This window comes from Mucor velutinosus (genome assembly GCF_035048745.1).
Source record: "Mucor velutinosus strain NIH1002 chromosome Unknown tig00001544, whole genome shotgun sequence".
Taxonomy (NCBI): Eukaryota; Fungi; Mucoromycota; class Mucoromycetes; order Mucorales; family Mucoraceae; genus Mucor; species Mucor velutinosus.
In genome coordinates this window covers 1,023,188-1,036,869 of record NW_027041908.1, presented here as the reverse complement: position 1 = coordinate 1,036,869, position 13,682 = coordinate 1,023,188, and the positions used below count along the sequence as shown (strand labels likewise).

At 41.2% G+C, this 13,682-nt stretch overlaps 5 protein-coding genes across 5 annotated transcripts; 2 read left to right on the top strand and 3 right to left on the bottom strand.

Moving 5' to 3' along the window:
• Positions 1-197: 197 nt before the first annotated feature.
• Positions 198-1,642, top strand: ATC70_005647 (uncharacterized protein; the record flags this gene model as incomplete). Its single annotated transcript, XM_064824932.1, has 5 exons — positions 198-423; positions 480-810; positions 871-994; positions 1,055-1,132; positions 1,196-1,642. The coding sequence occupies 5 exons, from the start codon at positions 198-200 to the stop codon at positions 1,640-1,642; spliced, it is 1,206 nt and encodes a 401-aa protein (XP_064680309.1).
• A 495-nt stretch (positions 1,643-2,137) lies between these two features.
• ATC70_005646 (uncharacterized protein) lies at positions 2,138-2,824 on the bottom strand (the record flags this gene model as incomplete). The annotated part of the gene is made up of 3 exons (XM_064824931.1): positions 2,138-2,368; positions 2,443-2,709; positions 2,768-2,824. The coding sequence occupies 3 exons, from the start codon at positions 2,822-2,824 to the stop codon at positions 2,138-2,140; spliced, it is 555 nt and encodes a 184-aa protein (XP_064680308.1).
• Positions 2,825-3,852: 1,028 nt separating this feature from the next.
• On the top strand, positions 3,853-7,706 carry HRT2 (Hairy/enhancer-of-split with YRPW motif protein 2; the record flags this gene model as incomplete). Its single annotated transcript, XM_064824930.1, has 7 exons — positions 3,853-4,050; positions 4,114-5,361; positions 5,413-5,461; positions 5,519-5,584; positions 5,642-5,686; positions 5,741-7,528; positions 7,591-7,706. 7 exons carry the CDS (start codon positions 3,853-3,855, stop codon positions 7,704-7,706), a joined length of 3,510 nt encoding a protein of 1,169 aa, XP_064680307.1.
• Positions 7,707-8,500: 794 nt separating this feature from the next.
• Positions 8,501-9,349, bottom strand: ATC70_005644 (uncharacterized protein; the record flags this gene model as incomplete). The annotated part of the gene is made up of 6 exons (XM_064824929.1): positions 8,501-8,686; positions 8,744-8,804; positions 8,877-8,934; positions 8,993-9,030; positions 9,096-9,205; positions 9,272-9,349. 6 exons carry the CDS (start codon positions 9,347-9,349, stop codon positions 8,501-8,503), a joined length of 531 nt encoding a protein of 176 aa, XP_064680306.1.
• A 2,296-nt stretch (positions 9,350-11,645) lies between these two features.
• On the bottom strand, positions 11,646-12,195 carry ATC70_005643 (uncharacterized protein; the record flags this gene model as incomplete). Its single annotated transcript, XM_064824928.1, has 2 exons — positions 11,646-11,922; positions 11,987-12,195. The coding sequence occupies 2 exons, from the start codon at positions 12,193-12,195 to the stop codon at positions 11,646-11,648; spliced, it is 486 nt and encodes a 161-aa protein (XP_064680305.1).
• Positions 12,196-13,682: the final 1,487 nt, after the last annotated feature.

Sequence of the window (13,682 nt, the reverse complement as noted above, 5' to 3'; positions counted from 1 at the left end):
GCATGATGGTGGTATCATTTGTTTTTTTTTTTTTGTGTATCGTGCCACTTTGTGCTTGTTACAAAACCCAGCAAATAAGTAGGAGGACTTGTAAGGAAATAGTCTTCCCTTTGAAATCGTCGATTTGATAGTATAGAAACTCAAGTTCCTTTTTTCCATCCTTCTTTTTTCTTCTTTCAGTCGTTCTTGGCAAAAGTATGGGACAGATTAAGCCTGCACAACAACAGCAGCAGCAAAAGAGTATATTCAGCAAGCATCCATTCACAATCTACATAGTAGCTTCCTTTGGCTTTGGCTTGTTGGTGACAGCGCTTGCATTATGGAACTCACCAAACACATGGCTCGATTTTTACAATTCCAAGCCGATAAAGGGTGATATGGGGTTTGGAAGGTTCCGTATACGAGGCTCTCGCTACATCAATGGTAGGTACACAATGCAATGCACAAAGAATATGCCAAACCTGACAATGGGCAAAAAGGTAAATACACACCCTTTGCATACCCCTGGAGACGTATAGAGCCAAGCCAAACTGGAAAAACGATCGCTTGGTTTACATATGCAATGCATCAACTTGGGCAATGGTTCATTCTTGCAATGGTACAGCTATCAAAAAAGAAACAGACACGCTGGAGCGATGATTATCAATGGTGGAATTGGCAAATGGTGTATTTGAATGGATTCATGACAGTATACAAGTTGGTACATGGGCACATCTTCTACGACGGTTTGGCTATTGATGTCGCTGAAGGTATTGCTCAAGGGTCTGTAGTATTAATCCTTGTATTTGCTATCATCATTGCAATTCCATAGTAAGTAGCAACGAATGAGTATGACCGAAGCAATGGCTGATACTCTTTTCGTTTATGCAGCCGAGGAGTTCTTTTTGGGTACGGAAAGAGGCCAGCCTCTGATGCAGTTATCCAATTTGTTCGAAAGTATCATGGCTATGCTATGAGTTTTGGCACTGTGCTCAACTTTCATTATCATCCGGTGGTATGCTTGTGTGTATATGTAAAATGCTTTGAACCCAGAACTCACCACCAACGCCATTAGGAAGGAACAATGGGCCACACATTTGGCTTTATATATCAGTGTATGCTGATTTGGCAATCAACCAACTTTTTACACAAGGTACGTACGAATCATTGGCTTTGAACCTCATGCTTTGTCATATACTAACCTCTACCATGGCAGAGTCATCGCAACAAGTCATGGGTTTTGCTCCTGGAAACGTGGGTTTTTATTCATGGCACACTCACTGCATTGATTCAACCTGGCATCGGATGGCAGATATTTTCATATGGATTCATGATTATGTTCCTGGTAAATCAAGTTTTCCAAACCAAATTGAGCCAGAACAGACTTTTGATGGGTGTTATTTACTCTGCCTTCTTCATCTGGGCTTATTGGGGATTCCATAAAGACAAGGCCTATTACCGCGCAACATTCATCCCCATTTCAGAGTACTTGTGTGTCTATTTTGCATTGGGCGTCGGCAGATTGACAGAATACGCAGTAAAGCGACTACCTGGTTTAACGAAGCCCATTGTCATTACAAGTGCGGCAGGTGCTACAGTTGCGTTAACTGTAGGATTGGCAATGACGCTTGCTGGAAATCTCACCGTCTACAACGACTATTAATAAGAGTCTATTTTATATCTAAATTGTATTTTTATAAACCTATCAAGAAAACATATTTTAAACTTGTTGTATCTGGTCCCTCCTCATTTCTCCTTTCAGATCTGTGGCATAAAACGTGTAGTATACTGCTCCCTGATAAGGCATATGTACAGCAATGTCAGGTCCACATACGTGAACATGTACAATAATGTGGTATGTCAGGGCATGTCTCATTACTGAAAAGCATTCATCTTGATTCATTTATGTAAACACACATGTGTCATTTGTCTGACAACACGATACATACGTAAACACACACTTTCTCCTGTCTATTTGCTTGATCCCTTTTCTTTCTCCCTTTCTCATGTGATACTTAGAGCCATGGTTGATACATGATGAGCAAGATATATTTTATTATATGGCGTGAAAGAGGGATATTTATATATGCAAGAAAAAGATGTCGCAGACAAATAAATAGTAGTTTAGTACAGTGGAAAAGAAAGCTAGAAACAGAATTTATAACACAATGCATTTGAGTCTCTTTTTCTGTTTATCTTTGAAGGGCATTTGCCTATTGATTTGCCTGACTAAATCATAAAATACTTCATCCACATTGATCTTGAATCTTGCAGATGTCTCATAAAAAGGCTTTCCTCCCCATTGTTGAGATAGTTCCATGCCTTGCTCTCTTGAAACCATTCTCTCCTCCTCTAGATCACACTTGTTACCTACCAACACCATTGGTACCTGAAACCAGATTATATGAGTAACCATGGTAACCCACACATACATATATTTTTTCTTGATCTGTCATGTCTTACATTCTCTCCATCTTTCACTCGCAGAATTTGTTCTCTCAATTCAATGAGATCCGTCAAAGTAACAGAACTTGTAATTGAAAATACCAAAAGAAAGCCTTGCCCATTCTTCATGTAAAGATCTCTCATGGCTGTGAATTGCTCAGTGCCTGCTGTATCAAGGATCTCAAGCATACATTGTTGGCCATCTACTTCAACTTGTTTACGATAAGAATCTTCAATGGTGGGATCGTATTTCTCGACGAAAATGGATTGAACAAATTGCACAGTCTAAACAAAGTAAACAATGAGAAGAGCAGAATGCGGATAACATTGATAAATACGCTACCAATGCTGACTTGCCTACACCACCAGATCCTAATACGACGAGCTTATATTCTCTCATGATGATCTATTGTATATGCACACTCGCGTTTTTCTTTTATACTTAAAAGGATCCACAAGAAGAGGGAAAGAAGGTAAAAAGAGAGAGAGAGAGAAGAGATAAAAAGAAGAAAACAAGACAAAAGAGAGAGAGAGAGAGAATGGATATAAAACACTTCAAGGAGTGAAAATGGACGGTTTGTTGCACAGATCAGCTTACACGATTTTGCCGAATATTTGTTCTTGTTTACATCATAGTCTCCTCCTTATTCGATTGTATCGAGTTTGTTGTTGCAGGTGTGTTTGTGTGTGCCTGGCGGTGCATTAAAGGATTATGATATTTCCATCTCTTGCACGAGTTCATCTATTATTGTGTGTAAAGTGGGTGAAAGGATGCTCTCTTTTGAGCTTAGTGATGGCTGACATCTTGGTATTGCATTTCAGTTACGAAAGTATGCTTTCTTACCATGTATCAATCATCATGCTTATAAAATGCTGTAAGGTCCAAATATATTATGGCTGTTGGCACATCGGATTGAGGAGCAAGAACAGAGCCATCAGCTTCATGTACTATAGCTTATCGTCGCTGAATCCAATGACATAAAGAGAGGAGATCTACGATCTCGCGGGAATCTAAACATGATTAGATCCTAAAGCCATGCTTCAAATGTATCGTATTTAAGGGTCCAGCATTGACATTCATTTGAACAACATTGAAGTATATACCATACAAGTTTTGTTTTTATTCTTAGAATGGAATGACTGACTGGATTGAGGGGTCCACAAATTCAACAAGGACAACCCCCCCCTTCCTCCCAATCTAATTAGTACAGTCTGATCGCGCGTGCTTTCAACATGGAGCGAGATGATGCCTTTCCCAAATGGCATATTCAAAAAGCGGGACTCTAATCATCACGCCGTGGTGGTGTGCCAATTTAAGCAATCCTTCTGCTTCTTCCCTCTTTCCCTGTTTACCAAATTACATTTCGATACATCTTTCTTTTTCCTCTTTCTTCTTACCTTTCTTTTTCTTATACATTCACCAAAATCATGAAGTACGTTGCCATCTGCTCCGCACTTTATGACTATCAAGCGCAAGTAGATGACGAAGAACTATCCTTCAATGCGGATGATATCCTGTACATTCTCGAGAACAATGACCCGGACTGGTACAAAGCTCAATTAAAAGTACCTTCAGCGCCTGATGGAGGTCCTATTGGTATCATCCCCTCCAACTATGTTGAAAAGGTAAGCGTCGTCTTGTGCATCAGGTGAGGGAGTTTTGTTTCTTACTTGGAGATCTATTTATAGGCAAAGCCAATTGGCACTGTGAAAGCAATCTACGACTACCAGCCTCAATCCGTTGAAGAAGTTGAACTTAAAGAAGACGAAGTACTGACCTTGTACGAGAACGACGATCCAGATTGGTTTGTCGTCGAGAAATCAAACGGTGATATTGGTTTAGCTCCGAGCAACTATGTGGAGCAACAAGAACAACAAGGAGCTACTATCAACAACGTCGAGAAAACTCTACCAGCAGTGGCCAGCGCTTCGCCCTGGCTGAATACACCTGCTACTACCAACACAGCATCAGCATCACCCGTTTTGAATCGCAGTGATTCAGCACTATCTTGGTCCGTTCATGAATATGATGTAATTAAGAAGAAGAAGACTAAATCCAAAGGTAATTTATTGGTGGGCAACGGCATGTTTTGCTATGGAAGTGAGACGGACAAATCATCGCCTGTGCGTCAATTCCAAGTCAATCAAGTCCTGACAGCTTCTATCGATGGGAAGAATGTACATATCGAAATGAACGATGCTCAACACTCTGTATTCGACTTTCAAACAGCCTCTCAATCAGAGGCTAAAGGTATTTTGGCAAAGATCGAGTCTTCGAAAACAGCTTCCAACGCCGCTGTTGGGTTGGCTCTACCATCACCTGCAGCTATGACAACTAGTCCATCGCCTGTTTCAGTTCATACACCTTCGCCCGCACCCGCACCCGCAACACAAGTATCGCCAGTCATTCAAGAACCCGCCTCTGCTAATCCTACTCCAGCATGTGAACCGAAATGGGCTATTGCACTGTTCCCTTTCAAACCTGAAGCCGGCGAAGAAACCTATTTGGAAGAACATGAACAAGTGCTGATCACTGATTATGTCAACAGCACGGATTGGTGGACGATAGAGCACAAAGATGGCACAGCCGGTATCGTCCCAGCAAATTATGTGAAATTCCAAGACGAGTACGAAGCAGATTTACGGGCCGAAGAAGCAGAGGAGGAAAAGAAAAGATTAGAGGCTGCTGCTGCCGCTGCTGCAAAAGAAGCAGAGATGGCTGCCAGACAAAAACAACAAGAAACGGAGGAAAAGGAGAGGAAACGCAAACAAGAGGAGGACCAACGTGAGCAGCAAAGACAAAAGGAGATGGCAGAGCTTAATCGTCAAAGGGATTTGGAAGAGAAGGAGAGAGCACGACAGGCTGAAGTAGACCGAAGACGCAAAATGCAGGAAGAAGCCAAGCAGAAAGAGCTTGATGCCAAGAGACAGGCTAATGTAAGTGTGTGCATGGCGGTAATAAGTCCATTTTACTGAGCTTCTGAATAGCTTGCAGCCACTGCGATGGCTTCCCCTCAGATGGGCGGTGGATCTCCTAGTAAGTAATTCTGATTTGCGTCTTATTTGATGTGTAACCGTTTTTTTTGTGAAATAGGACGCAGTCAGATTCCTGCACCACCACCACCCAGTCATACAGCACCATCGCCTAGTTTGCCCACATGTAGGATGAATAGCTGATATACGCATATACTGGCATATTAATACTGTTCCAATGTAGACAACCAACAGCAGCCTCCAGCACCCAAGCATACGGATCCGAATAGTAAGACCATTGTATTTCAGGCACTTACTCGTCAGAGCTAACTATGCCATTTAGAGCCTGATCCCGCCAAGGTGAGAATGTGGACAGATCGCACAGGCGCCTTCAAAGTGGAAGCCCAGTTCCTCTCATGTGCCAACGGTAAAATCAGACTGTTCAAGACAAACGGCGTCAAGATCGATGTGCCCACACAAAAGATGTGCATCGAGGATCTGAAATACATTGAGCAAGAGACGGGTATCAAGCAATACGAAGATACAAATGACAATATACCACTTGCTCAACTCAACAACAACAGCAGCAGCAGTAAATTCTCTTGGTTTGACTACTTCAAAAAGGCAAATCTTCCTCACAGTGCTTGTGTCGAGTACGCAGGCAACTTTGACGCCAACAAATTGACAGAGCATGATGTAGAACGTCTCACACACCGCAAAATGAAGCTGCTGGGAATGTCTGAAAAGCACGTTCAGCGTATCCAACGATTTATCGAGACAAACCAAGCGGAACCACCATCTGACAATGAAGGCACACAATCTGGCGGATTAGCAAGACCCAAGATGAAGGTCAAGAAATCAGTGACCTTTGGTGCTGTCAGTTATATTCACGAAGACGGTGATAGCGATAATGAAGACGATGTGCAATGGCAGATTGAGCAAGATGAGATTTTGGCAAGACAATTGCAAGAGCAAGAACAGAATGGCGGTGGTGGTGGAAGCAGCTCATTGCATCGCCGTGGTACTGGAAGACCTACACCTTCACACTCTGCACCTCGCGATGTTAGTTCATCTGTATTGACACCACAAAAGTTTGAGCCATTGAAGCCTGTCCAAGCGTCGCCTGTTCAATCTCTTCCTCAGCGACAGCAACATCAACAACAACAGCAAAGAGAGATTACGCCTTTGGTTGCGCAACCCGTTCATAACAACAACACTGCACCTCCCAAGCCAGCATTCGAAGATGATGCTTGGGCTCCTCGCGCTGGCTCGTCTCCATCTGTTCAAGCAGCTAACGCAGCTTCTCCAGCATGGAATTCCGCCCAACAAAGCAACACCGTGTCACCCAATATCGCCTCGCCTGCGCGCCAACGACCTACACCACAGCTGTCTCAGCAGAGCATGGTAGACCCTCAATTACTAGCTAAATGGGGAGGCAGCCCTGCTCTTGCTGCTGCCAACAGTCGACCCGTACCACCTCCACCAACCACAGCCACCATCACAACGCCCAACACAAATTTTGCACCTTTACAGCGCAGTGTTACTATGCAGCCTCAAACAACAGGCTTCCAACCTCAGGGCAGCATGACTTCATTGCCTACCATGCTGAATCACGGAAGCACTGCATCACTGCCCACATTGCAACCACAGGCCAGTATGACATCCTTGCCTCAAATGCAGCAACCAGCACCCGCGACACCTAATTTTGCCAACAACGTCTTCCAACAACAACCTACAGGAAATAGTTTTGCATCACCATCTGTACAGCAACAACCGCAATTCACAAACAACAACAGTTCATCCTCACTAAATCAATACATGTATCATCAACCTTCTCCTCAAGTTGTTCCTTTACAATCTGTATTACCACCGCCACTTGCACCACAATTAACTGCTAGCAGTTATCAATCCACAGTGAGTAGTTTTGGTTCGCCTCAAATCCAACATCAAACCACAGGTGCTGCATCAGGTAGAAACTGGGCCAATGCAACGCCTGATAATCCATTTGGAAGTGGTGCGCTAAACAACCCTGCCATGGTGCAACAACAACAGCAGCAACCAAATTATGGCATTCCTCCACAGAATACAGGTTTTGTGCCACAACAACACTATGGCAATCATGCTCAAATAGGTAAAATTTAATGTTTTGTACATGTCAAAGAAATATGTCTTATATAGTCTTTGTTTTTATAGATCCCACTGACAAGTATGCCGTGTTTAAAACTGTCAATACCTCCACACCCAGTGTATTCAACAACCAACAGCAGCAACAGCAACCACCGCAACAACAGCGTAGCTTCTACTACTAATTTAATCATTTATTATTACTATTATTTCGTCAAATTACATGTTGATTTTCATGGAATAAACAAATATTTACACCTGCCATATCAATTATGAACACAGAGTCAATCCTTAAAATCTTATATATAGCTTTTTTTTTCACATAGTACTGGCATTTCATCTTTCTACAGTAAATCTCACTATTGGCATGCCTAAAATCACCAATCAAACATTCAATGTCGCATCCACTGATCCCAGACATCCCGATCAAGAAAGAAATCGATATCCAGATACAACATCTGCAAAGCTGTTGATTGGTAAAAGACACAATCAAGATGCCCTCACCATACGAAAAGAGTATGCGTCAACAAGCTCACAACAGCTGCATTAACTACAACATCAGCATACCTTTGTTAATGAAGCTGGTTTCAATAGTTCCGAAATCAAAAGATTTGCAAGATCTGTCAAACCGTTCCGTTTCATGGATCGTTTTCATTGCGTTTGACTTTATTGCTTACTACGCATGAGCCCTCAAGTCGGCATACGTTTCTATCGAGATTTACTGTACGCTGTAATGGTATATACCCGTCTTGAATCAAATTACCCTCTAAATAAAGCAACAATGCCTTGATTGTGAGGCAACTCTAGACGCAGCTACTTGAGTATGATACAGTTAGTGCTACAATTGGTTACTCACGAAGCTTGCCATGATCTATCTACCAGAGTGTCTACTCAATGTCTCATTTCTCTTTTTTTCTTTTATTTAATTTGCATTTTTGTGAAATTGAAACGAATAAACTGTGCATTGAGTAAAATTATCTTATTCCTTGAGTTCTCCAGAGTCAACAATTTCAATCTTGGCAGTGGGTCTACCGCTTTGAGTACCATATTGCTCCAAAAGATCCAAAACGTCCTTGCCGTCAGTAATTTGACCAAAGACGGTGTGGTTACCATCCAACCAGGGAGTGCTGTCAAAGGTAATGAAGAATTGAGAGCCGTTGGTGTTCTATAATATAAGCATGAGTTTATCTATTCGCACACTACTACGTTTTGCCAGACTTACAGGACCAGCGTTAGCCATAGACAAGATACCCTTGCCTTGATGCTTCAAGGTAAAGTTCTCACTGTAAAAAAAAAAGAAAATGAAAGAGCATGAATATCCAATGTTTCAAATGCATTCAAAATCGCGCACTTACTCGTTGAATTTGTGGCCATAGATGGATTCACCACCACGACCATCACCCAAAGTGAAATCTAATCGGCCATGCCTTTAACTTCATGATTCATCGATGCATCACTCAACATAACTTACCACCGCCTTGAGCCATGAAACCGGGAATGATACGATGGCTATTCATAAAGGAAGCACAATTAAATCAACATGCGCACGTCTAGTTTCCATCGTGTTTACTTACAAGGCACTGTTCTTGTAGGTCAAAGCCTTACCAGACTTGCCAATACCCTTTTCACCAGTACAGAGAGCACGGAAGTTCTCGGCAGTCTTGGGGACAGTATCAGCGAAAAGCTAGCATATATGTCAAGTTCATGTTAATTCACATTGTATGAGTTGCTCATCAACCTCATTGATTACCTTGAAGGTCATACGACCCTTGGGAGTACCGTTGACGGCGACATCAAAGAAGACCTTGGGGAGATTTTTAGCAGCCATTTTGTGAAATAGATTGGAATAAACTTGTTTGAAAACAAGACCCCATCCTTTTTAACATGATGGAACAAGCGTGTGTCGCCTATCAAACCAGTCACCTTCCTGGGGTATTGTAACAACATCTAACATCACATTTGACATGCAGTTGAACAGGAAAGAGTATGTGTAATGCAAAGCCATCTATATGAGAAAATTGAAAAAAAAAATGATCAGGCATCATATAGACGAGAAACATAATCTTTAGGTGAAGAAATAGAGCGCAATGTCCCATCTAGTAACTATCAAATGCGTGGATATGGACATCTGTGAGTGAGTAACAGGAGCAAATGGAGTTTGGCCGCCGATTGTTCGCCATGCCTAGCTGTAATTCGATCTATTTCACTATTGTGGCCGCATGAAATGAAGGACCCGCCACTATGAAATTCTGTTATTTCATATCAATCTACTCTTTCTGATCACAGTTTAGGATGTCTATCTCAGGCAACGGTTTGGTCACTGTGATGCTCCACTCAAATTGCAGACATGCATATGCATTACTAAGTGCTTTGCCTACAATTCCGAAAGCGTCAACAACATGTGGTGCGAACTACCCCTATACTATTCTGTAATAGCTTGCTAATCTCTTACTTAGCCCGTGAAATAGACGCATATATCAATGTCTAACTGTTTTTATTACCGTTTGATTTTGCGATCTACAAAGACTAAAAGAAAGGAGAATATATGTATGCTGAAATAAAAGAGATAGCGATTAGAGGAGAAGAAAGCATATATAGATTAAACAAAAGCGTGTAGTGTGCTTCCGGGGTTTGCATGTATGTTTGATATTCGTCCAGATGATACCTAGTTTCTTGCCCTTTTTCATCATTGTTGTTGCCAGGTGTTGTAGCATGAGGAATAGGCAGCTTCTAGTGTAAATGTATGGCATGACAGCTGATCTACACAAATTGAAAGAAGGTGTTATTAATCAAACTTTAATAAATACACTAGTGCGCGTTTCATTTTCATTTCGGATATTATGTCAATTTGGTCGACCCATTTCTCTCCTTACCCATTATGCTCGGCATTCTGATATTTGCTGATTTTGGCGACCAAGATTCTGGAAGAGAATCATTTGCAAACTGTGCAGCAGATGTTGCATGGATCTGTTTGTTAAACTTTTCTTCAGACACTACAGGAACAGAGAGATGTAAACATTACAAATCCTAGGAAAAGCCTAAATTTTCTGTGTATTACCATGCATGCTGCAAATTGAGCTAATGCTACTATCCGTACTACTACCATCACTCATTTTGATGGGATCCTGCTGTATTCCCTTATCAAAATAAGAAGGCTGCCTGTTTATCTGTTTTAAATGCTCTGCTGGCTCTCTATACTGACGATACAGAGAAGGGAGTTGGGTATTTACATCTAATCTACTGGTGTCATTGATTGGCGCTGATGTGGCGGCGACGACCGATGTCCTTGTGCTGGAAGCCGTAGTGGATGCTGTGGCAGTGCTAGTGGTATACGGGTAGGAATTCCGCTTCTTCTTGTTTTGACGATGAACGCATTGAATGCCATGTGAAGCACAAAACGAGCATGGCTGCCCGCCATCGCATTTCGTTTTTCGGCTTCTGCATCTTTCACAAGCAGAGCCTGAGCCCAAACGGCGAGGATGGTGGATGATGGCTTCAAACGAACTTCTTTTATTGGAATTCGTATTTGAATTTGTACAAACAATTGTATGAATAGGTGTATTGCTCCACTTTGTGCGATGAACGCGAATAGAAGAAGATTTAGAAGAAGACATGATGTGTAAATGTGTAAATGTGTAAATCTGAAGAAAGATGCAGAAAGAATAGATGTTCCAGGTTAAATACTCAAATAGAAATCAAGGGGGGGGGGAGATCCAAGAAAGTGGTAAAAGAAGCAAAGAGAAGAGCGCAAATCGCAATATAGAAGGAGGCAAGATGAGTGAAATCTCCAAACACAAATGACGGATGTAATTTATATAAAGGGGAGGAGTGAAAATGAGTGAGCAAAGAAAAATGCAAGGCAGAACCCTTGAAAGGGGCAATTTTGATGAGTTTATGCTACAGCATTGTTTTAGTCCGTTAAACAAACATTTCCTTGATGAAGAAGAAAACATCGGAGAAGCTTTTGATTAGGAGATTCGCTTAATGGCAAAGAATGCTTAAATATGTGTGTCGATCACTTTGTTCCACGATAATGAAAAAAAAAAAACGCCCATATCAGCCTACAGACTTATATACAATTTTACAACATCTCCATCTCGATCTCCATATAGAGATTTCCTAATTTATTCATCGGCCTTTTTGTTTGCGTGTTTCAATCCTAACAAGTAGTAGTAAACATGGTATCCAACGATAAAGAATCCAACTGTAACCGAGCATGCCATCAAGATGGGCACCAGGACCATCAACCCAAGCGTGAGTGCTGAAAATACAAAAAATGTCCATATAAAGCTGGCTACGACAGTGCTGAGCAAGACAACAACGGCTAGAAACAGCAGGAAGCATGCTGTAGGGATAACCGAGAGCAACCCAAAAACGTAGACTCCCAATCTAAACTCCTCGCTATATACGTGAAAATGAAAGGAATTAATACAAGTGGATGTGATCAATTGAGGCTATACTTTACTATTGCCACAGATGTACTAAATTGACTTTGATCGCGTCCCAGTAAAACTGTGCTTGATGATACATTTTCAGTGCAAAATGCTTGTAAGATTCCAGCTTGGATTGGAGCTTCTTTTCCGTGTCTGAAGCATTATGATGTGATTGTTGTTGCTGGTGGTTGGGCTTGGCATTGCTGTTGGTATTGGTGGCAGTTTCGGTGCTGATGGGCATCTTTCAAAGTATGTAAAACAAAAAAAGAGAATAAAAAAGAGTTTATTGTTGTATGCTGAAACTGTGTATAACAAGTTAATTAAAGCAAGTAAAACTACATGAGAGCAGCGTGGCCCTACCATACTGTATCATATATAGCTCGCGGCGCTAATAAATAGAGTCACCTGCTTGACGATGCTATATCATCATATCATGCAATATCTAACTTTTCATTGGCTTTTCATCCTTATACAAGTTTCAATGGATCAAATGTTGCTATACATATATTTCTAAAGATAGATATCTTTGATATTCATCATCCATTCATTCACGGCGTTTCTAGATGTTCTCAATTTTTAGATAGAATCATGAATTCCTACTAAAGGCAATGGACGTTTGAAGATTTCTAGTGGGTGCTTTTTATACCCACTGAGCATTGCAGATAATCTTACGCATGCATTATAGAGAAACAGCATTTCATCTAAGATCTCGTGTAACTTTTTGTCAGTAAGAATCCGGAAGTTAAATCAATGGATTCTGAAATACACCACTATAGTCTCTATTATTTGCATTTTACATCCGTCTTGCAGCAATTGAACAATGTACGACTGATGAGTACAAGCAATCTCAGTCTTTGGATTACACAAGCTGACATGTTGGCATATGTTGTTTGATGAGCCAGCATATACTTCTTTGACGGGATCTTTGCGAAAGTCTTCAGTCTTAAAGAATAATCAACCAGCACGTCTCTTCAAAACGTGGGCTCCGTTTCCAATGTTGTGCAGTCAAACCCAGCAACGTTCTTGGTTCTTACTATAACAGTTACATAGACACCGTCAGGAGGAGCATTTGGTCAGAAATGCGAACAAGAGAATTAGCAGTTTGCCTTACACTATCTCGCTGACAGGGCACTCCCTACTTTCTTGTATCGTTGAGGTTTGGGCACATTTTCATTGTATAACATTGAAGAAGACACGCTCTGAAGATACAGGAGACTTCGCTTTGGAGGAACACAACGATACTGAGGGCTTGGAAGATGATTATGGGGTCACTGTTCTCTTCTGCACTGGTTTGAAGGCAGTTCGCTGTGAACAGGCTTCGTTCAATTTGCCATGAGCTCTGTGCCAACTACTGTATTTTCATCAGTTTGCACTTGTCATTTAAATAAAACTCTGGAACTGATAATTATACTTGTACTTGTGCGAATAACACTGGTTAAGTGACATTTAGGAGTATAATACATCTACTACCATCAAGTATTGACCTTACAAAGAGAAGTATGAGCTTGTTGATTTATGTTGAACCAGCAACGCATTTTTGCCTGATTTATGTCACAAACCGTTTTTGTAATGAATCCAAAATTATAAATTCCTCTATAATACAATCAACATCGTCTTCTTTCTGGACTTATATCCTAGGAGAATCAGTCTTTCTAACCAATATATAATGAACACTGAATTCTTACTTTTAACCATTCAAATATCATCCAAAAATACTCCATAAATGAA